Source organism: Xyrauchen texanus, chromosome 7, assembly GCF_025860055.1.
Source record: "Xyrauchen texanus isolate HMW12.3.18 chromosome 7, RBS_HiC_50CHRs, whole genome shotgun sequence".
Taxonomy (NCBI): Eukaryota; Metazoa; Chordata; class Actinopteri; order Cypriniformes; family Catostomidae; genus Xyrauchen; species Xyrauchen texanus.
Window position 1 is genome coordinate 41,134,808 of NC_068282.1, and position 12,339 is coordinate 41,147,146.

At 37.8% G+C, this 12,339-nt stretch overlaps 1 protein-coding gene across 1 annotated transcript; it reads right to left on the reverse strand.

Moving 5' to 3' along the window:
• Positions 1-520: 520 nt before the first annotated feature.
• fzd7b (frizzled class receptor 7b) lies at positions 521-3,548 on the reverse strand. Its single transcript, XM_052130427.1, has 2 exons — positions 3,238-3,548; positions 521-3,005 (listed from the first exon to the last, which is right to left on the reverse strand). Exon 2 carries the CDS (start codon positions 2,996-2,998, stop codon positions 1,322-1,324), a length of 1,677 nt encoding a protein of 558 aa, XP_051986387.1. The 5' UTR covers positions 2,999-3,005; positions 3,238-3,548; the 3' UTR covers positions 521-1,321.
• Between the last annotated feature and the right edge of the window lie 8,791 nt (positions 3,549-12,339).

Sequence of the window (12,339 nt, forward strand, 5' to 3'; positions counted from 1 at the left end):
ACCCTAAACAATGAAATGGTATACAATTTCATCTAGAGAGGAAGGGAAGAGATCTCATGCTTCGGTGCATCTCACGGGCTTCCTGTTGTCCCAGAGGCTGGGTGGCAAACTTCACACCATCACTGATTATATCCTGTTATTCTAGAGCATGAGAAGCACTTTTATGTTTCTCTCTTTAAGAGAAATGTTTACTCTAGCACCATAATTCACCCCTTCTCTTGTTCACCCTTATAATACCGTTTTCTTTGCTTTTCACTCTTTTACCTATCCCTTTAGATTCATACTACAGACTGAAGCTATTAATGAACTAAGACACATGGATGGATACTCATTTAATGTCTGTTATTGTAGTAAATTATGCTGCTATCTGCTGCAACTAATTGCTTAACTTTTTGAGTGGGGGTTTCAAAGTCATCAGAGCAACGGTGCAATTACACAAGTCACCATTTGTGAAAACGAAAATCAAGCCAATCAAAACAGCTTGTAAAAATGTAATCACTTTATTAAGTGAAACAGTTGGAAAAAAATGGCCTTAAACAAAATTAATCTGCTTAAATAGATCATACATCTTTTTAACAGTTAGGTGATATTTACAAATAATGAAATCTGGTAACATTTCCTCCGGTTCATACTTCTCTGCTTAGCATGTTTAATTCTGTCATTCACTTTCACATTGCTAAAATGCCAGAATATTAAATTACTTCATGAGACCTGACTTGATATGGCAACATTGATGAATAAGCAACTCATGACCAAAGAATGTTAAATTCAACTAGGTCCAAATCTAAATAAACGGCCATGTGCACCCAGATACAAAAATATGTATTCTATGGAGGAAAATGACCAAAAATGTGGTAAAAAAAAACAAGAGACATTCAACAAAGGGAATTTTTCAGTACTGCAAGGCGCAAGACTAAATTGCAGACATTTTGAGCCGCTGTGGGGTGAAGAAATCGTAGCATCAACTCCTGATAAAAAAAAAAAAAAGTCAGTATTGAAGTTCCCACATCCATCAGTTACGCCATCTTTTACATAAAATCATTAGTTGTGTACCAACAAGCCATAAGGATTTAAAAAATGTTCTGTAATTTAGTCTATTTGAGAAAAGCATGATCTATTGGGTTGTGCTTTTCACTTGAAAATTTTTATTCTTTCTAAATTGTTGGCAATGTCTGAGCACTTCAAATGAGGAAATCATCACGCTGGGCTCACATCCTGTCTTTCTCCATCAGCATGGTTCGTTGTAGTACGTAACCTCTTTGCGGTTTCATTTCAATATTAACCTGTATTTTTCTCACATGCGGTAGATAGAAAATTCAGTTTACACGGTCGTCTCCCCTTGGTTGTTGGCCAGGCGTTTGTAAAACTTGCGCCACGACTGCAGAGTCTTTCCAGACCAGATCCAGAATCCTGATGTGATTCCTACAATCATAGTCATAAGGTATTTGATCATAAACACAGTGAAATCAGGCGTCATGGGTGCAAAATTGTTAGTGGGGCATGGCACGGCAAAGCGCTTGCACGTCTGCATATGCCAGGTTTTTTCCCACTGCACGCGAAACGCCTGCTCATAGAAGTAACACGCAATGACTATGGTGGCCGGAACGGTGTAGAGGACGCTGAAAACACCAATTCGCACCATTAGCTTTTCCAGTTTTTCGGTCTTGGTGCCATCGTGCTTCATGATGGTACGGATGCGGAACAAGGAGACGAATCCAGCCAGCAGGAAAGATGTTCCGATGAAGAGATAAACAAATAGAGGAGCGAGAACAAATCCACGGAGCGCATCCACATTGTAGATGCCCACATAGCATACACCGGTCAGAAGGTCGCCATCCACTTGTCCCAGGGCAAGGATGGTGATGGTCTTCACGGCGGGGACAGCCCAAGCGGCCAGGTGGAAGTATTGAGAGTTGGCTTCGATAGCTTCATGACCCCATTTCATTCCAGCAGAGAGGAACCAGGTGAGTGACAAGATCACCCACCAGATGGAGCTGGCCATGCCAAAGAAATACAAGATCATGAAGAGGATGGTGCAGCCCTCCTTTTTAGTCCCCTGAGCCACGGTTTTGTACGCGTCATCCCTGAACTTATCAATGCAGACCACCTTATCCTCCAATAGAAAACCGGTTGCGTAAGCCAGCGCCACCATGAAGTAACACCCAGAGAGGAAGATGATGGGGCGTTCTGGGTAACGGAACCGGCGCATATCCACAAGGTACGTGAGAACGGTGAATAGGGTACTCACGCAGCACAGGATGGACCAGATTCCCACCCAAAGCCGCCCAAATCGGACCTCCTCCTCCTTGAAGTACATCAGCCCGTGTGGCTGCTTGTGCTCGCAGGGGGCGCCGCAGTTTTTCGCCCCCAAAAACTGGTAATTGAGGTAGGAAGGGACTGTCAGTTGAAGAGGGCACGAGAAAGCCTGACTCGGGCGTTCTGCATTCACACGTGGCGTGAATGGGCCCAGTATGTATGGCGGGGGGTCTGTCGGCGGGCTGCCGGGGTCAGATTTGTTCTGTCCAACGCAGATCTCTCCAGCTCCGTGCACAGGGAAGTTCTCACAGCGGAGTCGTTCAGGCCACTGGAAACCAAACTTGTTCATGAGAGCCTCGCACCCTTGTCTGGCACGCTCGCACAATGAGCGACAGGGTGGAATGGCCTGTTCCAGAACTGTACACACTGGGGCATACATGGAACAGAGGAAGAACTTCAAATCTTGAGAGCACTGAACTTTGACCAGGGGGTAAAACTGGTGCACCTCCAGTCCTGCATCCTCCTGATTGGTGTGACCCAGGAGATTTGGCATGATAGTTTGGTTATACTGGATGTCCGTGCACAGAGGAATGGAAATGGGCTGGCAGAACCCATGTTCCGGGAAGGAGATGCCCTTTTCTCCGTGATACTGGGCAGAAGAGAGTTCAAACAGTAGAAATACAGTGATGAAAGCGCAGCACGCCTCCCGAACACACGGAGCGACTCCCTGCACCGCCATCATTGATCGCCTGAAAGACACATAGGAGTTTCGGGAAAACTTGTAAACAAAGGAAAGTTTCACAGACAAAAAACAGAGAAAACTAAGCCCTGTAAAATTACAACTGACTGCACACGGAGAGCTCTTTATAGACTTTCCCTTAAACTTTGTTTCGCTTAAGCAATTATTCCATAATCCACCAAATCTCTCTGATAACTTTCACTTGCACGCAACTGATCACACACAAATACATGTTAACTTACCGAACTTTGCTCTGCCTCGTGAAAAATCGTCTCGTGCTAGAATGTGATATTCCTCAAATCTGTTCACGCGTCCGAACCGCTCGTACAAGGCGACTACAAACTCTCCAATTTAAAGTCTTGTGTTCAGGTATTCATGAGCCCCTTTTTCGAGACTCCTCCGCATACTTCATGATCAAACTTCCATAACATCTACCTCCTTTTTGTGCTCTGTCCTCCTCTCCCTTAAAACACAATGTATGAGAATTTTCTTCGCCACTCCTGTTGAATCTTAAGCTCTATCAGTGTACAGTTGATACTCCACATTGCCCCATTAGTGGTGAAACGGTTTCAAGCAACCCTTCATTGACGGTCTCTTGTACAACTCCGCAGGGCGCCTTGAAACCTATTGTCTCCTGACCAATGGGAAGGTCTGTTTTTCTTTACGCAGAGTTCCTTATTGGATCGGAAGGAATATTTCAGAAAAAAGGGAGGGACCGTAGGGTCTTCGCCTAAATTAATTTAGATTCTGTTTTTAGAGTTTCTTTAAAATGTAGCAATATTTATGTGTTCATTCCGCGAAATCTTTGCCACAAGCACTAGGTAATTAAAATGAGTAATGCCCAGGTGCAACTTGAAAACTTTGTTGAAAACGTATTTTGCGAAACTGAAGAGGCGGACAAATGGATCTCGTGGAAACATGAATCTAAAGGGAGAGGAAAAGTTTGAATAATATAAGCTTAAAAAATAAGTAATATTGTAAGGACCGTAGCAGTTTTGCATTCTGACATTATTTCCATGACAATTAAACAAATTCTTATTTAAAGTGCCCAAGTCAAATGTTTTTACTTTTGGAGTATTTTTTTTTCCGTTTTGTTTAGAATTCCCAATTTTATAATTCCTATTATTTTCAATGGTGATTGTCATTCCCATCCATAATTAATTGTAATTCTTTACTTTATTACCGTAAGAAATACTTAAAAAAATATATATTTTTCTTTTAAATCAGCATATATTAAAGCTAGTACAACAAATGTTAAGATGATGTAAAAAAATATTTCAAAGTTTAAATAATATATTTTTTAATTATGTTAATGAGTATACGTTTTTATATATATCTATTATGGTAATGAGAATTCGAGGGGAAAGAAAAAATTTTAATGGTCTTAAAATGGGCTTTATTTAAGCAATTTATGTACAGGGTTGGGAGGGTTACTTTTGAAATGCATTCCACTATACAGATTACAGAATACATACTTTAAAATTGTATTTTTAAAGTATTCAATTAGATTACACAAGGTCAGTAACTATTAAAAATTTGTATTCTAAATACATTGGATTACTTCTTCAGAACTGGTAGATTGATTTGACTTTAAAAACTCTGCAAGTACTGTAAGACAAAATACATGTGTTAAAAATACATTCTCTGAAAAACATAAATATCTTATGAAGTGTTTTTTTCTAAAACAAGATCATTGAAATTGATCTTGTTTTAAGGATTTTTAGATATTTGTACAGGAAAACAATACAAAAATTACTATCAAGAATAAGATTTTTGCCCTAATATCAAATGTCTTACTAGAAAAAAGGAATTTATAATCCAACGATTTTCCTGATAAAAACAAATATGAACGTGTCTGGTAACATGTGCATGTAAAATGTCAAGAAATAGCATTTTAGCTTAGCGTAAAGCTGACAATTTACACAAGGTTTATTTCTATTTCTTGTGCTCCAAACTTCATTCAAACCTACTTCTCTGTCTGCTCGTGTGAATGTAACAAATAAGAAAGTGATGTTCAAATGCACTTCATATCATTTATACAATTACTAATAGTTTGTATTTTAGATATGTAATCCTGTTACATGTATTCTGTTACTCCCCAACCCTGATTATATATTATATAGGCAGGGCCGTAGCTAGTGGGGTGAAAGGTGGTAATGATTCTAGGGGCCCAATGGTACAGGGGGCCCCACAAATACCTGTATTTTTTAATAGGAAATGGGCCCAGAGCAATATACATTCAGGGGGCCCAGATTATTTTGTTACTACAGCCCTGTAATAGATACAGTGTTTTCTTGACAGGTATTGTAAGATTCACCCCTTAATAATTAGGTTGTATTTGCATCAGCCAAGTTTGATAGTTTTAGTCTACTGGAATTCTAGAGCAATAACTTTACAAATAGATGTTTTTGTAGTTAAGCTAATGGATTTATAGCAGTGACTCCTCAGATGAATGTGGTTTCTGCCACATACATCATAAAGCCATTTGGTGATGAAATGGGAGCTGGACTGAATTATTACTCTCAAACAAATATAATATGACATTCAACTTGTGAAAGTTAAGTTTGATGATTTGTAACCTGAAAATTGGCAGAAGGCCTGTGCATGTGTGTTTATGATAAATTAGAAATCTGTTTATGAGAAATCGCTGGCTAAAGTTTAGAACCCATAGGCCAAAACAGTGACATAGTCCTGCTGCAATGGTCATATTTATAGTGATGGTTGGGCTCAGAGTCGTTGATAAATCTCTGTGGTATGTGAGTGTTAAAGATTTAATAACCCAGAAATGTCTCTGGGACTGTGAGAAATGCATAGAATGACACACTGAAATGCACTTTTATCAAATTGAATAGAAAGAATTCAAACTTGCATTCAAGTATTGTTCTATTTGTTTAATTTTTTTTCAGTCATGCTTCAAAAAAATATATAAAATTTTTTAGTGCACTGATAAATGAATGGGGTAGGATGTGTGCTTGGCCATAAAAGCATAATGGCAAAATCTTGTTACCATTAATCCTTCATCAATGCTCTTAGGAGTGCAAACAAAACTGATCAATGATCCTGAAGATGTATATTTATCTGAAGCAATGTCAATTTTACATATGTTTTTGTCTCACCGTATAGCATTTTATCTGACTATTTTATCATTTCTTGTCTCTTACTTTCTCATAAATTAATTTCTCAAATACACAGAAATTATGGTTTACAGTTTATAGAAACTCCCTGTAAAAGGAAACAGATTATTGTAAATCAGATCACAGTCTAGTGAGTTTAAAGAAGGGAGAATACGCTTTTTGGCAGCTATTCTACCAACAAATATTTTTGTTGCTTTTAAGAATACACTGAAGTGAAGCTATAACAGTCATCGATCTTACACCGGGCAATTATGCACTAATATTCCGGTTAGAAAAGACTCAGCCCACGTCAACACTAATACATTTTCATTTGAAAGCACATGAATATTTTAATACATTAAGTTTATGCCTCTCATTCACACTAGAACAGCATTGTCCTCCACTGAAAATTGAGACTTTCGAAAACAATGACGTTAGGAAACTGAAAACGGAGTTTTCAGACTTAAATGGATTAGTGTGGACGTGGCCTATATTTGACAATCATGCTAACCCCATTACCGCAATGTTTATTTCCTTTCGTTAACTATTCTATTGCTCACATTCCTCTCTCTCACACACACTTTGTCCCTAACACTGTATTGTGGCTTTCATGGTGTCAAAGAAGCATTTGGTTTTCTTTTGCTTGTGTGAGAGATAGAGGTGAGATACAATGTCTTGTGTAATTCACATCTATTTACCATGAATTAACAACTAATTTAATTAAATGAAAAGCAAAATATGAATTGCCTTTGCAAAAGACAAAGCTGAGCTGTATATCTGAAATTAAAAAATAATCATTTGAGAACATTAGACCAAACTTTCTTAAAAAGAAAACAACAGTTAGTTGTTTATTGGTGTGCATGTAAACCAACTCGGCGTTTACATGCACACCAATACGCTGATAACCAGACTACTACCAAAAATCAACTTATGGTTTTCTTGCAATGTCTGCTTTTTTGAATGTTTATATGAGATTTGAAATCATTGGATAATTCTCTGTTTTTGATGTCAAAATGTAAACAGACATGTGCTCAACACTTGCGCACATTGTATAAGCTAGAATGCCGGGATAGGTGTTTACATGCAATGTGAAATCAGGGTAATGGCAAAAATGTAAAGATTAAATTTTTTGTTAATGACCTAACACTGATAAAAGAATGCCGTTTAAGGCGTTTACATGACCATAACACGTTGTCTGCTTATTAAGCATAATTGGTGTAAAATTGTGCATGTAAACACACTCAATGAGATTTTTTTTTATTGTCCACAGGCAATTGCAAATCAGACTGCTTAGGAAGGTACGTACACCCTTACAAAATCGAGAATTCATGGCAAATTTGCCGGAAACTTGCCGCAAATTCCCTACTGATCATTTTCACATGCAAATGATTTTGCATGTGATTTTGCATTTTCACATGCAAATGACCCCAACTTGCGGCAAATTGTCCGTTGTTACCAAAGGTTTGCTACAGGTTTACCACTGCTGGTAAACTTCTGACAAACATGCAAGCTCATTTGCATGTGAAAATAATGAGTGGCAAATTTGCGGCAGGTAGGCTATGCCAGAACTCTACCTGCATGTTCTGTTTCATTATTGTCTGCAGTACAAATGGTGCATTACACTCAAGATGAGGAGTTCCATCCCCCAAAAAATGTTTGCCTATTTTTTAGATGCGTGCATTTAAATTTTCAGAAATAAATTCCATCAATACAAGTTAAGCTCAATCGACAGAATTTGTGGCATAATATTGATTACCACAAATATTAGTTTTGACTAATCCCTCGTCTTTAAAAAAATAAATAAATCTGGGTATAGCGAATGTGGCCAATTTCTGGAGGGTTTAAACACAGAAATGTGAAGCTTATAATTTTACAAAAGCACTTGCATAAATTCTTCTGTATTATGTGAGCTGCGAAGTTGTTTAAATTGTAATTTGTACAGTCATTTTAAGGTTTTGGGGTTTGTTGACATTACATCGTCATGGTAACGGAGTTGTAAAATTGGCAATAGCTTTACACAGAAAAGGTTAGCAAGTTATCATTTTTTACAGGCATATCAATTTACGTCTTGTGGCTGTACTTTTGAAACACTATTTTAATGTTCGAAAATTGGCTCCTATTCACTTCCATTGTAAGTCCCTCTCTGGAACTCAGATTCTTGCTCTTTTTAAAGAGTAGGGACGAGTCAAAATAATTTTTTTGTTGACAGAGCCCAACTTTTATTGAACCCGGAAAATTAAATGTTTCGTTTTTATTTCCTAACCAAATTTTGATTCTTATGTGCATGCATATCTTAGCAACCTGTGACTAAACTATGAGGAAAAGTTATAAACAAAGGAATACATTTGTATGTGCCTGTCTATCCACGTGCCTCTCTATCTCTCTCTGTCTCTCAGACACTCATTTATTTAGCTGAAGAATGTTAATAGGTATTTCATAATGTGCAGCTGTTTATGTGTGTTTTGCTGTCATTGTTAAGCCCTTAAATTAATTTCCTCTCTCTTAATGCTGGAGTTTGAGTGTGAACAGACCAGGAGTGTCAAACACAGATATTCAGGCAGCTCCATTTTAGGCAAAACACATCATGCTACATTGTCTCTGTGTACAGCGGCGCTAATGGGTTGGTATACATTTGACTTGGTCTGGTCTTAAACAGTAATTTTCTATCAAATGGAATAAAAGTGCATTTAAACACTCCTGCTGCTGAAACACTTCATCAACGGCTCTCTACTGACTGAATGCATTAGGCTGTTCATTCTAAAGGGGTGGTTGTGTTCAAAATCTGGCTCAGAGCGGAGTAGGGGTGAATGCAAGAAGGAATGTTGAAAAGAAGGGTGCTCCAGTTGGCATAAATCTGTCCACAGTTTACTTGCTCAGACACAATCTAACACTGCAACACTTTTGCAGTTGAACAACATTAGACTATATGGAGTCAGAGTCTGGCATAACGGAGGCTACATACAGTATTTAATTTTGTTGGATTAGACAACATAGACATTTTCCAAAAGATAAAATATAAATAATATTATGTGACCCCAAAAATTATTTGGACACATTTGAACAAAGGAATAGTTCACCCAAAAAGTACAAGTCTCTAAACATTTACTCACCCACATGTCAACTGACATTCTCTCTTCCATGGAACAATGGATATTTTGAAGAACATCCTGGATGCTCTCTTACATGTACTGAAAGGGAATGGAGACTGGGGCTGTCAAGCTCCAAAAAAATCTAATTTGGAACCATTAGACGCATCATATAAAGTTTAAAGTCAATGATGTTTTGTCCCGACATATGTGAGAACAATTGAACTTAACTGAATGCATCTAATGTCATCATTTTTATATATACCACTATATACATGTTTTCAGTGATAACAACTTTTGGTTAGTTTTGTCAGTAAGTTTGTTTAGTGATGACCAAATGTTGGTATGTCCTCACACAAATCTGTTGTATAGCTTCAGAGGACTTGGGATACAGTCATATGGACTATTTTTATGAAATTATAATGGCGATTTCTTTTATTTTTTGTCATTTAAAGCTCCAGCCCCAGTCCCTATTCACTTTCATTATATGGAAAATAACTACCTGAATATTCTTCAGAAATGTAACTTTTGTTTTCCATGACATTAAGGGGTGAGTAATTGATCTCAGAATTTTCATTTTGGGTGAACTATTCCTTTAAGCCATAATTTAGTATGCATTCTGTTGTTGTTGTGTGCATTAGATAACAAAATATCAAAGCAATCTACAAACAAATTATGCTAGAGTTTTTTTTTTAAAGAACTAACATTACTATTCTAAGCCATGTTTTTTTTAAAGGGATAGTTCACCCAGAATGAAAACTCTCTCATCGTTTTCTCACTCTCACGCCATCCCAAATGTGTATGACTTTCTTTCTTCTACTGAACAAAAACAAAGGTTTTTAGAAGAATGTCTCAGCTCTGTAGGTCCATACAATGCAAATTAATTGTGGACAGAACTATTAAGGTCCAAAAAGCATATAAAAGCAGCATAAAAGTAATCCATATGACTCTGGTGGGTTAATCCATATCTTCAGAAGCGATAATGATAGGTGTGGGTGAAAAACAGATAGATATTTATGTCCTTTTTTGCCATAAACCTCTACTTTAACTTTCATTTCCACATTCTTCTTCTTTAGTTTTTTGCAATTCACATTCTACATGCATATCACAACCTACTGGGTAGGGAGGAGAATTTATAGGAAAGAAATGACTTAAAACTTTATCTGTTTCTCACCAACACCTATCATATCACATCTGAAGGCATGGGTTTAACAACTGGAGTTATATGGATTACTTTTATGCTGCATTTCAATTCTTTTTGGAAGTTCTTTCAACCATTCACTTACACTGTTAGGACCTACAGGGCTGAAATATTCTTCTTGAAATCTTTGTTTGTGTTCAGCAGAAGAAAGAAAATCATACACATCTGGGATGGCATGAGTGTGAGTGAACAATGAGAGAATTTACATTTTTGGTCAACTTGTGTCAAGGTCATAACCTACAGCGAGTAAACACACATTTAGTTCATCACATTTACTATGGACATATTCCACTAACATTTGACAACCGAAAAGTATCACAATAATTTTGGTATTCATTTCGAACACTATATCTATTGTTTTATCAATTAAAAGCTATTGGGGGGGTGTCCCTAACACCTCTCTCTCGTTATAGTGATGGCGGAGGGAGACTTAAGAGCCACGCCACAGCATCAGAGTGAGAGAGAGACCGGACAATACAGCAGACAGAGTGTGCTAAACTTATATGTGTTTACGTTTATTTATAGCGACGTTACGGTCGTTCCAAAGAAAGGAAGTGGAAAATAAAAAACTGACCTTGAAATTGCTTCGTTGTCTCCTGACTCCTCCATTGCCGAGTTTAAGACTTTGTTACACTGACTTAGTTTAAAATGCCACTTTGTTGATATGTTGTTATTAAATGGCTTGATAACTGACTTGATGTGGCTCAAAGGAACAGTTTAACCCCCCCTGTCATTATTTACTCCACTTAATGCTGCCCCAAACCTGTATAACTTTCATTCTGTGGAACACAAAAGAGGATTTTTTTAAAGTCTTCACAGGGTTTACTTTCAAATCATAGCATTAATGAAGCGCTAAAATCAATTAAGGCGAATCTCATAGGTTTTCATTGCATCTCGTGACTAAAAGTCATTTTGCACGTTTGGTCCCAAGACGCAGTGCAAACCAATGAGGTGTGATGATTTGATTTAAGCACTTTAGTTATATTTGAGAGTGAATAGTGACTAGTTCTCTTTGTTGCAAGTAATCGTAACACTTCAGAAGATTTGGAATATAGTGCAAGCGTCATATCAATTGAGTTTATCATTGTTTTTGTGGTATTTGGTATATGTGTCCAGACTGTCCACGTTGCGTATTGTATATGTGGGATACGCCATATAAAATTTAATGCTGTGTGTTCGTCAATGAAGTTCATCCAGTTTTTGTCCAAGCACTTTTGCCACCTAGTTACTATGGCAGTGACTACAAGATTTATCAGTTTTGTCCTGTTCTCTCTCTCTCTCTCTTTCTGAAATGCCCAACCGTCATTTGACATTCCAAGGAAAACGCAGCTGACAAAAACAAGGCGACAGTCTCTTCCATGGGAATTTATCTTGCTCCTCACTTGATACTTTGCTCAAAGCCCAATCCTATTCTTTAATTTCATCCTGCTAACATCTGCATAAACCAATACACCAATGTGGTAGTCACAGTGGAGTTTGGGAATATCTTGTGTACTTCTCTGACCACCCGTGTCTGTGTTCTTTATGAAGCAGGAGAATTCTGCCTAATAACTCCAGTGCATTTAATGTACCTCGTGGCTGGCCCGGTCCCCCGTGTGCTGCCCTACTTCCGTGTAATGTAAACTATAGTATATCAAAGTACACAGCCGGATGCTTGATAGGTCAGAGTAAAAGAGTACTGGAGGACGGGGCAGCCTTGCATTTCTTGGCAATGCTGATGTAACAAATGGAAAGACAACATAGCAGCGTGTTCATACTGTATAATAAAGTGTTGGACCACTACAAGTTCATAGGAATGTAGTTTGAAATTTGTTGAAGGAACACATTGTTCTGTATAATGTAAAGTAGTGTACTGGGTTTAAGGGGGATGGATTTTGCCATTTCTTTCAACAAGGGAGATGGTATCCCCTCACATGCCCTCTCAACTCAAGTCATGTCCGTAAT

Bases quoted from the DNA above. Each gene is read 5' to 3' on its own strand.
- fzd7b (XM_052130427.1), bottom strand. From the start codon at position 2,998: ATGATGGCGGTGCAGGGAGTCGCTCCGTGTGTTCGGGAGGCGTGCTGC.